The 18,797-nt window shown below is 44.0% G+C and overlaps 1 protein-coding gene across 7 annotated transcripts in view; it reads left to right on the plus strand.

Annotated features, from left to right (window-relative positions):
• Positions 1–18,797, plus strand: part of Clvs1 (clavesin 1) — a 294,395-nt gene that overhangs the window by 264,121 nt on the left and 11,477 nt on the right. For all 7 annotated transcript variants that reach the window (XM_063288103.1, XM_063288101.1, XM_063288104.1 and 4 more), the window contains 2 exons: positions 1,756–1,866; positions 6,874–7,109. In XM_063288103.1, coding sequence (XP_063144173.1) covers positions 1,756–1,866; positions 6,874–7,109 — 347 coding nt within the window. The remainder of the gene's footprint in view (positions 1–1,755; positions 1,867–6,873; positions 7,110–18,797) is intronic.

Raw genomic sequence — 18,797 nt, forward strand, 5'->3', positions numbered from 1 at the left:
CACACGTACACACACATACACACACTCATACACACACACACACACACACACACACACACACACACACACCCCTTATTTATAGCTTGGATCTTTCTGCAATCAAATGTAGAAGATCACCAAGTCTACCTTGACGAGTGTGGGTGAGAAAGTGCTCACACGCACAGAGAGATGATCGACTGGCTGCTCCTACAGTGAAGGAAACTACCCTCACTGAGCCTTACTGGGCACTGAATGACAGCCAGGCCTCCCTGTAGTACACTGTTTCCTGTGCCCCTTCCACTCTCCTTCACAGAATGAAAATGCATTTGCACCAGATCTCCTTTGGTAATGTCATCTGCCAATCCCTTTACTCAGTCATGGTTCCATTGAGTTCCAAAAACTCAAGATGGATGAACTGAATGAATAAACTGAGATTCTCTAGTTTAACCCTCAAAACATTCCATTGGGGTTGGGGATTTAGCTCAGTGGTAGAGCGCTTGACTAGGAAGCGCAAGGTCCCTGGGTTCGGTCCCCAGCTCCGAAAAAAAAAAAAAAAGACTGGGTTCGATCCCCAGCTCCGAAAAAAAGAACCAAAAAAAAAAAAAAAAAGAAAAAAGAAAAAAAACATTCCATTATTTCCTATTTTGTAAAATGTCTAGCTAGAATAGAAGTTATTTTTAAGATTTTCAAATGTCAGCCTTTAAGTTCAGTTCCACATACTTTCATTGGAACCAGGTCTCCTTGTGGCAGATGCCTTGGAATCCTGTAGATACAGAGAGTTCTGGAAAAATGAATAGCCCTCTCATTATGATGTTAAGAGTGATCCAGGCACGGTATTTTTTACACCCAGAGAGAATGCTTAGCTGCCTGCTTCTTGTCTTGCTAACATGTTACAAGACGTTTGTTGCAATGAACCTCACTGACTTTTTGGTGGGCCAAAAAGAATTTAGGTGTTTCCCTTTCTAAATGTCATTAGTAGTAACAAACCCAGTCTGCTGAAACCACACATCAAGACTTCCTCCCCAAGATCCCTCCTCCTGTGGACCCCTAAGTCTCAGAGAGGTTTACTAGGTCACAAGTCACAGACTCCTGTTCTGGTCTGGATTCCAAACTAAGAGCCATTTTAAAAAACGCCGTTTTGGCTTGATATTTGCAAACTGTGCAGAGGATGGGGCTCTTGTTCTGTGAGGGAGGTCAACCAACATTCACACAACATTATCTTTCCTTGAGGATCTGCTTCCAGGGTGGATCCAGAAAGTGACCAACAGTTTATACTGTCAGACCAGTGTCATGAGAGAACCTCGTCTTAGATCCTATGGGACATTGTACAACCCTTTCTTGTGCAGCCTGCTCACTCACCCAGCAAGTCCAAGCTCTGGACTATTATCAAGTTGACACAATACGATGGAGAGAAAATGGAGGGAGAGCAGAGACAGAGCTGTACTCAGAGCCACCAGGAACTGAAGCGAGGTTATACAATGCCATGAAAAATTCCGACTTCTAATGGTCTGGGTCACATGTACTTCTCTGCGCCTAGATGAGTCAGTCACTGCCCTTTGGGAAGATTAGCCTGGACACATTAGGCTGTGCAGTGGGGGGTGGGGGAGGAGGAATGAGAGAGGAAGTCAGGGGAAGGTAACCAGGCCAGGAGCTGAGCATCCGAGCCCTTTCTTTCTCTGGAAGTGGGGACTTCTGCCAGAGGCTGTCCCCTAAGGTGCTGCTGTACTGAGTGGCAGTAACTGACGTGCTCTCTCACTCTTTGTATTCCCTTCCCAGGACAGCTTTCCTGCTCGCTTTGGAGGAGTCCATTTTGTCAACCAGCCCTGGTACATCCATGCCCTGTACACGCTCATCAAGCCATTCCTCAAAGACAAGACAAGAAAACGGGTAATGAGAAAGAAGTGTCTTTTAAATTCTAAATGGGGGAGAAAGGCTCCTCAGCGGGTTGGTGCTTTTCTGTGTGCACACCCCCCTTCACCCCCTGCCTATAGCTTTCACCATTGTTGTGCAACTTTTGAACATTTGCGCCTTAGCAGGAGTTTGCAAATAACCCGTGTTTAATCAATAATCGTGTAGAATGAGCTCTTTTCTGAGCACCAGACAAACCAAAAGAAACTTCGAAGGCACTCAAACACCAGGTGCCAAATTTGCTACAAATGCCTTTAGGAATAGTGCATGAAGCCACACCCTGCTCCTATTTGATTTGGCTCTTGTTTTTGTGGGATATGTTTGTTTGTGTGGGGGGGTTAGGTCTTAATACGTAACACAGGCTAGCCACTATTCTTTTTCAAAGATTTATTTATTATTACTTTATGTATACTGATTTTCCTGGATGTGTGTATCCATATGTACAACAGCATAGAGTAAACCATGAGGCCAAGAGAGGGAATCAGATACCATGGGACTGGAGTTACAGAAAATTGTGAGCTACCTCATGGGTACTGGAAACAGAATTGGATCTTCTGCAGTAGCAACAAGTGCTCTTACGTGCTGAGCCATCCCTCCAGTCCCTAGCCTTAAAGTCTTAGAGCTCCTACCTCTGTGTCTGGAATTCTGGGATTATAGGCACTCGCCCAGTTGCTGCTTCTTGTTCATGGACTATGTCAGTAGCTAGCATTTTGCCCCGTATCATGACTGTGAAAAGTGGTTCTTTATGTTTTTTTTTTTCTCTCATGGATCTTGGTAACTGCCAGATTCATCATCTGTAAGGTTGAAAACACTGTTTGTTGAATGTAATAATCTTCAGAAGAATGCTTGTTATAACGACATCAGTCAACATTTGAGAAGCCAGCCTCTTTCATCAGAGTCAAGATAGCATGACATCCTCTACAGCAGAGTGACAGGCATCCGATCACTACTCTGAGCCTGGCTTTCCTGTTCGTTGTGTGAGGAGATTAGCTCCCGTACCTCAGACTCTTCGGAGCAAGTTAGTGAGACTCTATATAAAAACGTATTCATAACGCCAGTCATGTGCCAGACACTTGGTGACTTCAGTTGCTTTTTCCCTCTTTGTCTTTTCCCCCCACTAGCTTTACTAAAACATACTTGACAAGTAACATGGTATGTGTTTAAGGAACACGGTGCAACTGTTTAATATATAAATACACAGCAGCATGGTCATCCCAATCAAACTAAGATATCTATAGTTATGTAGCTGATGATATGAAATTCTCTGCACACACACACACACACACACACACACACACACACACTTACATGCACATGCACACACTCAATCAATCAAACAAACAACAAAAAGCACAGACAGCATCTGATGGAGGAAGCTATAATATGCCATGGTCTGACCCACAGTGTGTCCCTCTGTCCACACATCTTCATTCACAAATGTTCACTGCAATGAGTCATTATTCTGGTCCAAGTTCTCTGGCTTCTGTGACACCATCAATATTGGATCCTTATTGGGACACCTCCCAGTTATTATGTTGTTACCCTGCGTCATGAAGATCCTGCAGCTTTGGGTCAGCAGGACTGGCCCTGTCATGAGTCCCAACCATTCACAGATGATATAGATTTGGGGATGGACACTCTCAGAGACCTGGACCTGGGCCTGGGTGCTAGAGCTGACACAGCTCTGGCTAGGTCACTCAATGCTAACATCAGCAGGAGGCAGGGCCAGTTCTCTTGCTCTCATTCCCTTGGGTTCAGATCCCCTGATTACCACAAGTGGCAGGGAGCAGGGAGAAAAGGACATCACCCCCTCAGCCATGCCACTTCACAAAAGTCAAGCAATGGGGCCAAATCTCTCCTGCTCTTACCCTGGAGGCTGGCTCGCCTGCTCTACTGTGCTGCCCAGGTAGGGTGCAGGCTCTGCTTTCCTGAGGGTGCAGCAGTGAGGGACAGGGCCAGCTCAACTCTTCTCATGACCCCAGGGCCAGCTCTCCTGACTGCTTCAGGTGGTGAGGGATGAGGCAGGAAGGGGTCACCCCTCCCCCCTTCACACACCACCACCACCACCACCATCACCTCTGAGCAGACAAATGGCAGAGCCAGGTGCCACCAGGTGCCACTCAGGGCTGGCTCAGCTGTGCCCCTACCCACCAGGGTTGGCTCCGCTGTGCTGTCCAGGGGAGGTTCAGGACCTGCTCTCCCAAGTGTTGCAGCAGGGCCGGCTCTCCAGAGCTCATGATCCTGTGGCCACCTTTCCCAACAGCAGGAGATAGTGAGGCGCAGGGGGTGGGGATGCTTCACCTGTATGCCTATGCTACCCCATGGAGATGAATGGCAGGGTTGGCTCTCCCGCCCTTATGCCCCCAGGACTGGCTCACCCACACTTGGCAAACCCAAACACTTGCCCTTAAGGCCAGCTCCACCTCTCTTCTGGGTGCTGCTAGCAGCCAAGCACCACATATAGTGATGGACAGGGCCAGTTCTGCATAGCTCTTGGACATCCACATGGTCCCCAGAAGCTGTGCTAAAACAGTGACATCCTATGGTAATATGAGCCCCAAACATCTACACCAACTCCTGCCATTGCATAGCCACAGACTTAGACATCACCCTCAGTCATGGCTTGGGCAGTGACATCACCATGATTTTAGGTAGCAGGGCTGGTCACCCACAACAGGCTACTCTCTCCACCCTCAGGTCTGCAGTTCCATCTCTCTTCATAATGCTCAAACTGCTCCACTTCTCTTTCTCTCCCACCGGACCACAACCTACTCACACATTGTGGTGGCTCCAGCTGCAGGCTGGCCACATGACTGGCAAGCCACTGGTGACGTCCTCCATCCACGATGCCTGACATGTCAGCAAGCAGGTGTTTATAGCTCATCTGTGCTAGAGGGCAGGTCTGTGGATGCCATGGCAGTCTGCAGGTCTCTGTTTGTCTTCCTTCTCCCATGTTATGCTGCCTGGATTTGATTTCACTTGGTTTGTTTTTTATGAGTCCTAGGCATAAAAGAGCTTTGGCTCCCAAAATAGGCAACACACTAGGAAGAACAAGGGACTGCTATCTGCTCTGCCCCTGACAATTGTAAGAACATCACCACCAATAAGGGATCCCTTTGGCCATTGACAGTGGGTGAAGATTCTTAATTCTTAAGCCTTGAATACAGCTTAGTTTTTAGAGAACATTGTAGTGGACTATTGGAGAAGGACAAGCTCCTGTTTCCAAACAAGAACAGAACTTAGAACAAGACATCACCAGCACCAAGAAGCAGGCATCTTATAAGACATTCTATAGGCTCCTCAGGACAGTACCAAGAACCATGTGTCCAACATTGTTTGCAGCATGGCTTCAGGCTTCCCAGTGCTTGCATTTTCTACCTACTATAGGGATGGTGGGAATTCCTCCTACAGTAGACACAGTCTGCTGAAGCAAAGCAGGGAGTTTCTAGAACTCCTAACCCAGGAAAGTGGGTCCAGTCCCCTATATCTGTGTTCCTTTCGATTGGACTGCAGGATCAGGAGGGCTCCCAGAACAGTCACCTTAAGCAGTACATCTTGTCCTTTCAGAATTGATTATGTGTGAATACAAATGCTTACAGTAAACACCAGAGCAGGACTTGGTGTGCTTCTAATACTCCAGCATGCACTATAGAGTTTCATAAAAGCCAGAAGATTTTAGTTTATTCACAGCAAATCTTTTTTAATATTACCTTTCAGACATATCCAACAGCAATGCTCATTGCTTTCCTGGGCACTGCCACACTCAGAAGGGCTCCACACTTACCTTCTTTCCCCTTCTCCTTTTATGGTGGTATTTACAATACAGGCTAATGAACACCGGAGGATGGGGAAACAGGAGTTTGTCGCTGACACCCAAATATGGGTATTTTAAAATTCATATTTAAATTTCTTCATTGCCAGCTGTGGCATGCATGTCCAGGCATAATTGATGGTATTCCACTTGAGTACCACTTACTCCGGATAGTTAATTGTGTGTAACTTGCGCATTGCATGTCATTTTTTATGCTTGAAATGTGTATAATAACCAATATTATTATAGATGTATTTAAGTCAACTATCAAGGTCAATTTCTAAATTGTAGTCAGTGACAATTATCTACTTAATACATGTGACTTGTGGATTTATCGAAAAATAACTGAAATCGGGAGCTTTTCCCCCACTCTTCACTTTGCCCAGTTTGGATCATTCTACACTGACTGTGTGCTTGGGAAACACAAACGTGTTTGGGTATCAGCACTTTATGCAGGCGAGAGGAAAACTGCTACGAAGGAATTCCTACAACACGTTCTCAGGTCTACACTGAGTAGAAACCACTTAGCATCTGCCTAGTACACACACACCATCCTATAACTAAGGAGTATGCTGGATAGCAGGGTAACATCATCATCTTGTTCTCCCTAAGACCCAATGGAATGAATTGGAACAGAACTAGAAGCATCAAATACAGAAGAGTTGATGGGAGGAAGGGTATGCAGAGTCAGCATGGGTGGGCCCCGGAGAGGGCAGGAGAGGCAGAATGGAGAAAAGCCCATAATATATTCAGGGAGAGCGTGCTCTTGGTTGGGCCTAAGAAGATGATTGGGAATAGAGAGGTTCAGGGGACCAGAGTTCTCGGAGAGAAAAGGGGTACCCAAAACATGAGCAGTTTTGAAGCATTTGATATTCCTGTTCCACTCTTAGTAGGAATAACCAGGAGATGACTGAATGCACAAATTTGTGTAGTGGGCAAACAATGTCCAATCTATTTTTAAACTTCCTTTTATAAAAACGACTATCAGTACAGTCCATTTTCTAAGCAATAAAATATCCTTTTATAATGAGTTAGCCATGGGCACCACATAATTGCCCCTTTGAACACCATGGTCACCAGAGACATTTCCAATTTGTCTTTGCTAAATTGTATATTAGATTAAACAGTTAGTCATATTTTAATTTTCTATGTTGGCTATTTTTCTTCCTTTCCAGATTTTCCTACATGGGAACAACTTGAACAGCCTTCACCAGCTAATACACCCTGAGTTTCTGCCCTCTGAATTTGGAGGAACTCTTCCTCCTTATGACATGGGGACTTGGGCCCGGACATTACTTGGCCCTGACTACAGCGATGAAAATGACTATACCCACACTTCCTACAATGCCATGTATGTGAAACACACCTGCTCCAACCTGGAGAGAGAGTGCTCGCCCAAGCCCATGAAAAGGTACAGGCCTGCCAGAAGGCGTCAGAAGGTTGACTTAGATCTTACTGTGGCTCAAGGAATTGAAAACTCAGTGGGTACAGAATTGGATAAAATTATTTTCATTAGAGTTTTACAGAAAATGGGTCTTGGCTATTGTCCCCTTTACACGATTTAAAGGACGAACTTCGTGTCATGATTGCAACCTGACTTTTAAACTGCTAAAGTTTGGGAGGATACAGGTGACATGCTGGTCCTTTGAGAGACACTGATGGGGGCCGTGACGTGCACCTTGAGAGTGTAAAGAGGGTTATGGGCATGCAGTACACCCGAGAGAGTTAGACTCACCCGGTAAAGTGTGTTGTACGGGTGCTCAGGACAATGCCACAGAAGAAGATTGCTCTTGGTTTTTCTCCTTTATGCTTTTTTTTCCTTTCTCTCCCTTCTGTTTTCACCCTCTCCTTGACCACTTGTAATTTTTTGGACATTTCAGAGAAAGACCCAGAGTTTTGTTTGTGTCAGCTCGGTCTACCAGTGACCCACCTGCCCATCCTGAGCATGGTTTTTGAAATTTGCTATACAAATGATCCTGGCACACTAACGACCCTTTGATTTTCTAAGGCTAAAATCCCCATTAGTCACCATCTCAGTCCCACGACTAAGACTAATCTCTCTCCACCCACGTGTACTGGTACCCGACAGGGTAAGGACCTTCCACTTGCTTTTCCATGGACTTTGCGCACTATGTGCCCACACCTAGTGGTTTTCTGACATCGAATAATGAGGATTCATTGGCTTCAGCTACACCCAGGCAGTCTTGGTTCCTTAAACATCAGGAACGTCTTTCCTCGCAGGTCTGGGACAGAGAGAGCTAAGAGCAATGTGTCGGGACACTCGGGATCTTTGCAGCTTCTCCTGCCATGCAGGTGGCTGTGCTCTCTCCTTGTCTTCACATGATCTTCCTTCTGCTTATGATTGAGTCCTAATTTCTTCTTATGAGAGCATCAGAAATGTTGGCTTAGAGCCCACTCTGACCACGTATTACCTTAATGAGTCCTTTCAAAACTTCATCTTCAAATGCAGCCATAACCAGAGGGATTGGATTGAGAATTCCAGTCTGGAAGTTTAGCAAGAGAGGGAGAGCATGATGACTGTGTAGCATCTGTCTGTGTCCTACTGTATATACTGTATATATCTAATGTGGCCTAGGATCCCAGAGCATTGATATATCATTGTAGCCATTACTTTATTGGTGAGTATTTATTTAGGCTCTTGTTTAGTTAGTTTGTTTCTCTATTTGAACAATTATTTTCTCTGTGTTTGCCCTTAGCTTGTTTCCTTTTCCTAGGAAGGTGTTTTGGGAAGCCTCGGATCCCTTCCATTGCTGGGCCAGAGAGCCTGACCTCTTTTGGTTTCAGTCCATACTGCACAAGGGGGTCCTGGGAGGCAGTTTTACCAACAGTGATTAAAAATCAACTTTCCCCAGACCCAGATACCTCACTGATGCAGGAACAGAACTGTACATTCATTGTATATCTGCACCCCTTGGAACCTGCAGAATGCAAGAAAAATGAAAATAGACGTAGGGAAAAGCTTCAATATAAACTTGTCTGGTTTCCCACTTATTATTAGATGGATCTTTTACTCAAACCCTGGTTTCCAGGAAGCCTCATTTTGCAGTGTACAGATTCAGACAGGCAGTGATGGAGCAGTGCGTCCATGCTGCATGGCCATGTCAACGTTCTGGATTGCTGAGCTTGGAATAGTATTGTGAGGTCCAACGGGCGTTCACAGGTTCTAGTCTCCTCCATGATTCTCACCATGCCTCCAGTCCATTTGGAGCAAAGTGGTCTTTTGTGGACTGTCTTTGGGAACTGATCACTTTTTGTAACAAGGCTTCCGAGCATATGTGGCTCTGGGTTCCAAGCTGATTCTTAGTTTCTCAATGGAATAGTTTATGGTAAAATGAGAGACAACTGGCTGTCTCCCCAAATGAGTGGCTGTAACTGATGCTGCTTCCTCGTTTTTTGGTAATTGTGATTCTGCCTTTAATCAGAAAAGGTATTATTTACCACTTTAATGGAACTTTTTTAAAATAGATCATTTCAGGGTTTCAGGGAAATTCACTTTAAGGCAGGTAGGAGTTTGAGGCATTCTCTGCTCCAGTATTCTAAACTTTCTGGAATTTCCTGAACTTTTCATATATGAGTGTGAGTGTGTGTGTGTGTGTGTGTGTGTGTGAGAGAGAGAGAGAGAGAGAGAGAGACAGAGAGACAGAGAGAGACAGAGAGAGAGAGAGAGAGAGAGAGAGAGAGAGAGAGAGAGAGAGAGAGAGACGCTACAGGGCATATGTAGAAGTCAGAAGATAATCTAAAATGTTACTTTTTACTTTCTATTTTGTTTAATATAGGGGTTTCTCTTTTTTCTTTATTTTTTACTATTGAGTATGCCAGAGTAACTGACCCATGCATGGGCTTGGTCCACCTCTCCCTCTCATCCTATGCAGAAACATTGGAACTGCAGCCATGTGCTCCCATATTTGGATTTACATGGGTCCTGGCGATTTGAACTTGTATGACACGTACTTAATCCCCCACTGAGCCCTCTTCCAGCTCATCATTTCTGGGGGATTTTTAATTATAACAATTTCCTTAGGAGCCCTCTTTCTCTCTCTCAGTCCATTAGCTGTTTCAAAAAGTTTAAGTGTAAAAGAGCCTATTTCCTCCTTCCGAACTCATTGTTTTAATGTGTCTGAAGAGTCTGTGGCCAAATTTGTACTTTTTTTTTTATCAGCAATGATTATTTTTGTTTCGAATGCGACAAAACCTCAACTGCCTTAATTAAGAAGGGAAGTTCATTATTTTGCATAATGACATAACATGTCAAATTCAGGTGTCTGCAGGAATGCAATGAGAGTGGTTTAGTGGTGACACAGAACCCAGGTTCTCGCCATCACGTCTGACACAACTGTGAGACTCCCAAGCTTACTGCCCCTGACTTGTGTGGGAAACCCATGCCCAGACAAAGGGTCTTTGTTAGCTGGACAGGAGGAGGGAGAGCCTGGGGCTGGAAACCAACTGTCCTGATGTAAGCTTAGTTAGAAGTGTAAGACTGAAATTTCTTTCCCATGAAGTAATTGCATGACTTTTAAATCCATGTCTAGATTTGTGCCCTCTCTTCTAATCATTAGGCATATTTATTTTCTAATTCCAGCCTTTCTCTCTGGCAAAGTAATTAAGATGTCTAGAGATATGATAAAAATCTAACATACCCACAGGGTTACTGTCTTGAAGTAACTGCTGGTACATGGCTAGTCATTTTATGAAAGGTTTACATACAAGCATACTTACATGCATAAATGCATGCATACATCATACATACATGGTATATGCATACATACATATATATGTGCATACATATTTACATACATGCATAATACACATATACAAATATGTACCCATACATTTGTATTGATTAGAAGATTATTGATAAATTTCATTAACTTTTTATCCTATTCTCATTTGGGTTTGGGGATTTGAGCTGTCCCCTAAAGCTGGAGCCATGTACTTGTTGCAGAGGAGGGAGTCTGCGTAGGATTTTGACTTCTAGGCAATACTGAGAAGGAGAAGTCAGGGCTGGCAGCTTGCAGCATGCCAGAGATCACAAATGGCTCTTGGGTTTCATTGTTTTGTTTTTCCTTCTAATTTTCTTCAACCCCGAGGCAGCCGTTGACCCTGCAGCCGATGATCTCAAGATAATCAAGAGCATCTTTCTTTCTTGTTTTTTCTGAACACAAATAAAAGGGAGGATTTTTGAAAAGCCAGGACTTGTGTTACCTTCTGGACCTGTCACTATGTGCAGGGAAAAGGCTTGTCTAATTTGCAGAATTAGGCCACAAGGTTATCCAATAAAGGGTAGGGGACAGATCTGAACTACACATGACTGTTATAGAAGGAGAGGGGGGTTCCTAAATGAGCATGGGCCAGGTCAGAATTGTGTTCCCACTACAGCAATGCAGACCGTTCCTGCCAGAGAGAAAGCACACATTTTAACATATCCTCTTGTTGAACTTGAGCAAGTTCCTTCTCCACTGTATCTGAGTGCAGATCTGCTCTATTTATAGATGAATGTTCCCTGAATAGTATATAAAAATACATTTTGTGGGAGGGTGATATAAGAAAATCATGAGGTCAAGCTCAACCTGGGTTACATAGCAAGACTCTATCTCAAAAGGGGGAGAGAGAGAGAAAGAGAGAGAGAGAGAGAGAGAGAGAGAGAGAGAGAGAGAGCGCCACAGAGAGACAGAGACAGAGACAAAGAGATACACAGAGAGAGACAGAGGGGTACATACCTTTCTTTGTATTGCTAGACATTTATGACACCAGATCCAGAGGAGCTCCTTAGAAGTCATCTACAAGACATCAGGGGTTTGCACCATTAAAATTCCATTATCCTCCACATGCTTATGGGTACACGTGGCCTAAAGGATACTGACTGTTGAGGATGTCACTTTTACTGATCAAACATAAGCTTGTATTTCTGTAATATAGCCATTGCTGTTTCATAAACTTTTAGAAGTTTATTAAATTTCAACAAAGTAGAATTGCTTGGTACTTTTAAAATTCTTACATGCATGAAATACTTGCCATTTTATGTACTACGAGGAAGGATGTGAAAGCATTTTATCCATCTTTTTGCCCAGTGCTGCTCTTGAGAAGTGGCTGTGCCTGAAGCATGAGCCTACTCCCTTTAGGCTTCAGGGATTTTCCTCTCTTATTCTCAATTTCCTTTGCCAGCATTTTAATGATTTTTGCCCAGCACATGATCTACACAAACATCTTTAATGTTAAAAACACACAGTGCAGACATATTCTCCTTTTATGTTGATATTAAAGTTATACAATGTTTCCTTATCCATGGCCAAGATCATGAGACGTCATGCAAGGGAGCAGTTAGAATCTTATATCAACAAAAACGGTTTTCCCTCAAGCTTTTCTTCATGTAGCATGGCCTCATGTCTTAACATAGATGTGCCTTCTCATGCTTCCATGAAAGCACACTACAGTGACTGGAGTGCAGAGTGTACGGTACCAGCCTGGGTGAACCTTGACTGACGATCATTTCCCTCACGACATGCTCAGAAGCATCTGCTTCGCAATTTGAGCCTTGTTTAGGAGCCCTGCTATACCAAGAGAGGGATTGATTTTTTTTTTAAAAAAAAGCCAGATTTGGGAGCATTTTCCTCTAATTACAGCATTTCACAATCTGAGGCAGGAGAATTGTAAATTCTAGGCCAGCCTGGGATACACAGGAAGACCTTATATCAAAAACAAACAAGCAGGGGGCTGGAGAGATGGCTTGGTGGTTATGTTCTTCCAAAGGTACTGAGTTCAATTCCCACAGCTACATGGTGGCTCACAACTATAATGGGATCTGATGCCCTCTTCTGGTGTTTCTGAAGACAGGCACAGTGTACTCATATACTTAAAATAAATAAATAGTTCTTTTTTTTTAAAGGACTTTCATTTAAAAACAACTAACTGACGAACACCAAACAAACAAGCAAACAAAAATCATACAAGTATCCCAGCCTTGTTCAACTCAAGGACTCCATTCATGTCTTGGCAACATAAAGAAAGACTTGAAGCCTAATGATCCTGAAGCCACTAACCCCTTGTCAGCAGCCCAAAGTGATGACAGGAAGGAAACATTCTTTGCTCAGCAGAGTCCATTTGAGAAGGAGATAATGTAGACTTAGAGGAGCACTGAGAAGAGGTGCTTCATATTGGATCCAAATACCAGGCAAAGAGCCAGGCCTATCCACCCCATTCCTAGTCTCAGCATATATTCACACAGCCTGTCCATGGGTTTGAGGTCACAGGTCTGTCATGGAGTAAAGAGACTAATGTCAGCCTAGACTAGCACACACACACACACACACACACATACACACACACACACACACACACACACACACACACACACACACACACACACTGCCTCAGTCATGAGATAGATAATGTGAATGCATCACTTTTGGTTATTAACACTATACTGACATTCCAACCTGATAAAACATGCCATAACTCCCTTTTGGTATATATTTAGATTAAAATTGTTTATTGCTGGGCTTTAATTTTTTGTTCAAAAGGTGGTAAGCATTATTTAAATAAAGTCAAACTCAATTCTAGTAATTTCTAGGAATTCTACAGTAAGTGTTTGGTGCATTATGTTTATAGCTAAAGTTAAACCTTTAGCACTTATTAGGGATCTTGTAATGATCTGAACCATTAGACACATAATGGCGCTCCAGCTTGATGCTATTACAAGAGAGTAGAACTTTAAGAGGTAGAAGGTCAAGAGTGGGAGGTCTTGGGTCACTGGGGACATACTGTGTCCACCTGTTTCTGTTTCCATTCCAAACCACAAGAAGAGCAGTTTTCCTTTGCTCTGTGCTCCCACCATGATGTGCTGGGTAACCACAGGCCTAAAAACAATGGAGTTAATCAATTCTGAAATGGAATTGCTGAAACATAAGTCAAAAATAGGTCTTTTCTCTTTGCCTTTCGGCTATCTCTTATATTTATATAGTTGCAGAAATCCTGTGAACACAGGTGCAGAAAGCAATTCCCAGAAGAAGATTAACAGATTCCATCTATGATTTCTGTCACAATGAAAGAATAACTACTGTTTTAGAAAAACTTTTTGTCCAGCTTCATATGGAGGGACCAGTGCTTTGTGGCCCTCAGCAGCTATGCTATAAAAAGTCTACCTTTGTATTTGTAGCCAAACATTTTCATCCCTATGTTCCTAGAACATCTTGCTGGATTGTGCATAAAAGTGAAAAAGTGGCATAAAGACACTGTGAGCCACCTGATTTGGGGACTGTCTGAAGAGAAGATCGCTTTAATTGAGTTCAAGTTTCTGAGCAAGACAGATCTACAGATCAGAGTCTCCTCTCTTTAGCAACCCACCCTTACTGCTTATATTTGTATAGCCCTAGTGATGGAAGGACCTTGTGAATCTAGTAATTTTCAGTGACTTCCTAAGACTCCTGAGTTGTTTATTTCCTGAGACTTAAAGAGCTACATCTAGGAACTTCCTAAGTCTTAAGAAGCCCCCCACCAGTATGAAATGTTTCAACTGTGAAGAAATTGTTTCAATCCCCTCTCTGTCTCTCTCTGTATCTGTCTTTGTTTCTGTCTCTCTCTTTCTCTCTCTGTCTTTCTGTCCTTCTTCCTCCTCTGCTCTCCTCCCCTTCTCTCTCTCTCCCTCCTTTATTTGTGTATAAATGCATGTGTATACAGAAGTACATTTATGCTTATGTGCACATAAGTGTAATGCATGTGGAGGGCACAGGTCAACTTTGGGCGTCAGTCCTCCATCACTATCTACTGTTTTAGTTTTGTTTTTGATTTGAGAGGGGTTCTCTTACTGGCCTACAGCCCATTAAGTAGGAAAGGCTGGCTGGTTTGTAAGCCTCAGACATCTGCCTTTCTGACTCTGAAGTGCTGGGATTATAAGCCTGCACCACGATGACCACCAGCTTTTCTGTGTGGATTCTAGGGAGCAAACCTGGTCCTTATACTTCTGTGCAGGCACTCTACTAACTAAACCATCTCCTCAGCAACTACTTTGTTTTTGGTTTTGTTTATTTTTGTAGTCCAAGTTCAAGTTTGTTGGATAATTATTCATTTCCAGCAGAATTAATAGATCATGATTAAATACCAACCATGTGAAAGAGTGACAAGTGGCAGTGTGAGCACAGAAGGACTCTACCTTTAGAGCAGGACAAGGGATCTTGAAGTAAATAAGAAGTACTCCAAACAGCCACTGAATCCACACACATTATATAGCTCATCATCTCTTGATGAATATGACATAGTCTCTACTGTCCTCTCAGTTGTCTGGAGTCTGGTGTCTAGTTCAAGTAAGGTTGAACACTTTAGATTTGGGATGTCATTGCTACTGAAATAGGTGAAGCTTAAAGCTATAGCTTCTTGATGTAATGCATTTCTAAGGAAGCTATACAACTCCAGTTTTTTTGCAAGTTTCTAGATACTGGCATGATCTACACATGTTAACAGAAATTTGTTAGCATTTCAGTGTGTGTGTGTGTGTGTGTGTGTGTGTGTGTGTGTGTGTGTGTGTGTTTGCTTGCTTGCTTGTTTTAAGACAGGGTCTCACTATATAGTCATTCCCTCTGTAAACCAGGTTTGCCTGGAACTCACAGAAATCTACTTGCCTCTGCCTCTGCCTCTGCCTCTGCCTCTGCCTCTGCCTCTGCCTCTGCCTCTGCCTCTGCCTCTGCCTCTGCCTCTGCCTCTGCCTCTGCCTCTGCCTCTGCCTCTGCCTCTGCCTCTGCCTCTGCCTCTGCCTCTGCCTCTGCCTCTGCCTCTGCCTCTGCCTCTGCCTCTGCCTCAAGTGCTGGAATTAAAAGTATGTGCTACCACTGCCACAAGCTATTGTTAGCACTTTTTAAAGAATAAAAAATAACAGGTATCTAGCCTCCTCCTTAGCTGGGCATTTGACACAGTTAGAAATGCAACCTTTATCTTTCTTTTCTGAGGTATAAATGAAGGGAGCCATCTCTTCCAACTATGTCATATGTAACCGTGAATCAGTGGAGTGAAAGAAAATCTGTATGATGAATTTGTAGGCAATAAAACGAATGTGGCTAGTTAGAGCCTGTGTATAAAGGCATGTTTCCTCTCTTTTAAAAGAATGACACGAAGAACTATGAGATTAAAGATTTCTAAGCCATAGACAAAGCAAAGAAATAGGGTTGAATGAGAAGGAAATGAACAGGTGTGGAGAACTGCCTGGATAGACGTACGGCAAGTACGCTCACAGTACTTGCTCTGAGATTCTGTTTGTGGGAGCATTGAGCAGGGATGCAACCTCTTAGGAAGGGCGACAGGAATGCCACACCAGAAAGGCAAGGCATACTAATGTCTCATGACACATACTGGTAAATGAACACTTGACTGATTCCAAGTAAGCTGGAGCCGTTGTCCTCAAGTAGTCAGCCAACAGCAAACCTCTTCTAACCTTTGCTGACCACGTGAACAATGCCGAATATTTGAGAGTATGCAAGAGAGCCCTCGAAGTCGAGTCATGCTTACGAGCAGTGTGCCCTTCATGCAGCAATTTGCCTCCCTTTTTCATTTCAAACTGATGGTGTAGTTACAGTGTTATGTTAGCTCTGTATCTGCATAAGTTATTCGTGCGTGCCCGTGTACACATGAGTGTATTCATGTGGGTGGAGACCCATCAGGTGTCCCCCTCGTTTACTTTCCATCTGACCTCTGAATCGGGGTCCCTCACTGAACTTTAATATTCCTCATTCAGCCGTACTGGATGGCCTGTGACTCAAGGGAACCTCCTGCCTTAGCCTTCCCAGCAGTGAGGTTCCACTAGTGGAAAGCCACAGCTGGCTTTTAAAAATGTGTGCTGGGGGGCTCTGAACTCAGGTCCTGATCCTTGTACAGCAGGTAGTTTACCAAGTGAGCCATCTCCCTAGGTCTCACCTGATCTTGAGGTGTTTAAACAGCTCTATTTGAATTTTTCCACCAAGACTGTAAATGATGAGAGCTTGGTTGGAAACATCTTGGGACCCCACTAGAAAGCATGTTTGGGTTCCTCACGCCATGATGACAAGCACAGTTGAGCTTTCGTTTTGCTCTGAGTTCTTCCTCACAGGTCTCTGTCAACTGCACTGCACCATACCATCATGCTTGCTTCAGTCCTGTGACCTTTTAAAACTTTGTTTCTATTGATTCTTTGTGAAGTTCACCTCATGCACCGTCATCTCCCTGCCCCTTGACCCCTGTGACCCACCTAAAGGAAACAAAACAAAACAACACAAAAATAAAGCAAAACCCAAAAACGTCTTGTTCTGAAAGCTGCAGTGTGCCGTAGTGTCTCCCTCAGTGTCTCCCTTTCTCCAAAACAACTTTTCTCGCACATGTTCATTGAGTAATTGGTCTGATTCTAGGCCTCTGGCTTCAGCTACACTGTCAATACTGACTCCTCATGGGGACTCCTCTTGGATACCCTTGCTGTTTCCCTGTGTCATGAAGATCCTACAGCTTTGGATCTGCTGAACCAGCCCCTTCACATGCTCCAGCAGTTCATAGTTGGGGTAGATGTTGGGGTGGGCCCACTCAAAGCCCTGAATCTGCAATTGAGTGTAACTGAGTTGATCTGCCCACCAGCTCTCCTGCACCCAGGCCATGGTGCTGTGACTTTGAGCTAGGGGTATATTTTGTGTTTCTTTTTACTTATTTTTATTTCCAAGTCTGGTCGCTTTCTTTCATCACTTAACTGCATAGTGCCTCGGTTTTTGTTTTTGTTTTTGTTTTTTTCTGCTATAAAATGTGCATGATATTTTGCATGGCCTTGCCTGTTGCTGCTAAAGTCAAATAGCAGCTGGGTGACAAAACACCATAGAAGAACACTATGAAGAACAGCGATCCCTTCCCAGCAGCACACACAAGAATTTCCAGAGAAACAGGGAAGGATCAGGCCTCCAGGAAGATGGTTTGAGTTCCTGGTCAGAAATCAGGTTTCTCCTGGCCGTCTCTCTTCTTGAAATGCATTTATAAATAAAGCAAATCTAGATTTCTTTGTACCTTTCATATCTTACACTCAGAACATGCCCAGGCATAGGGAGTATAGAACAGATAAGGTCAGACAGATATTCTCTCTCTCTCTCTCTCTCTCTCTCTCTCTCACACACACACACACACACACACACACACACACACACACACACTCACACAGATACACACTCACACACACATACACACACAGAGAGAGAGAGAGAGAGAGAGAGAGAGAGAGAGAGAGAGAGAGAGAGAGAAAGTGACAGCACCCCACCTCCCTTCCTCTTTGTCTGCAAAGGAGCTGTCTTTCCACAGGACTCTCAGCCTGAGCTGTCCTCTGACCTGGGTGGCAATTCTGTCTTTAAATTCTTTCTGTATTGATCTTTATTGGTGTTGATCCCTCCTCTGTCCCCTCTCATTAAAACTGTCACATATGTACCTCCAGTCCCATTTTTTCGATATATATTATATGATTTTTTAATTTACATTTCAAATGTTATCCCCTTCCCTGATTCCCCCTCTGGAAGCCCCCATCCCATTCCCCATCCCCCTGCTTCTATGAGGGTGCTTCCCCCATCCACCCCTTTAGCCTCCCCGCCCTGGCATTCCCCTACACTGGGGCAATCCCATTTTTTATTTTAGACTTCTCCAACTACCAGCCTCTGCATTTATCTATGAGTTCCTCCCTGTAATCTCCGCCGCCCATGGCACGCTCAGCCTCACCACTCATGCAGTGTCAGGACTGCACACCTCTGGGTCACAGTGACTCCTCACTCCTCACATCTGCCTTGCACTGTCACATCCCTGAAGGACGTCGTCCAGCCTCTTTGTCTCAAGAAGCATCACTATACTGTTGTATATTTGCGGGGTTTGTTACATTTCAAGTCACACTTCTATAGTTCAAACATTCTCCAAGGGCAGAGAGTGCATGGCTACCCGTTATTAGGTGACCTTATCTCACATGATCTTAGTATATAAGAGGTTCTCAGGGTATCTTCATGAAGGGCAGGTGGGGGAGCAGAGCAGAGGTGGGAGAAAACAACAAAGAAAGGGAACATTGAAAGAAGCGGCTGTTGTGGATACTCTATGGAGTGAAAAAGAAAAC

The sequence above is a fragment of the Rattus norvegicus genome, chromosome 5 (assembly GCF_036323735.1).
Source record: "Rattus norvegicus strain BN/NHsdMcwi chromosome 5, GRCr8, whole genome shotgun sequence".
Lineage (NCBI taxonomy): Eukaryota > Metazoa > Chordata > Mammalia > Rodentia > Muridae > Rattus > Rattus norvegicus.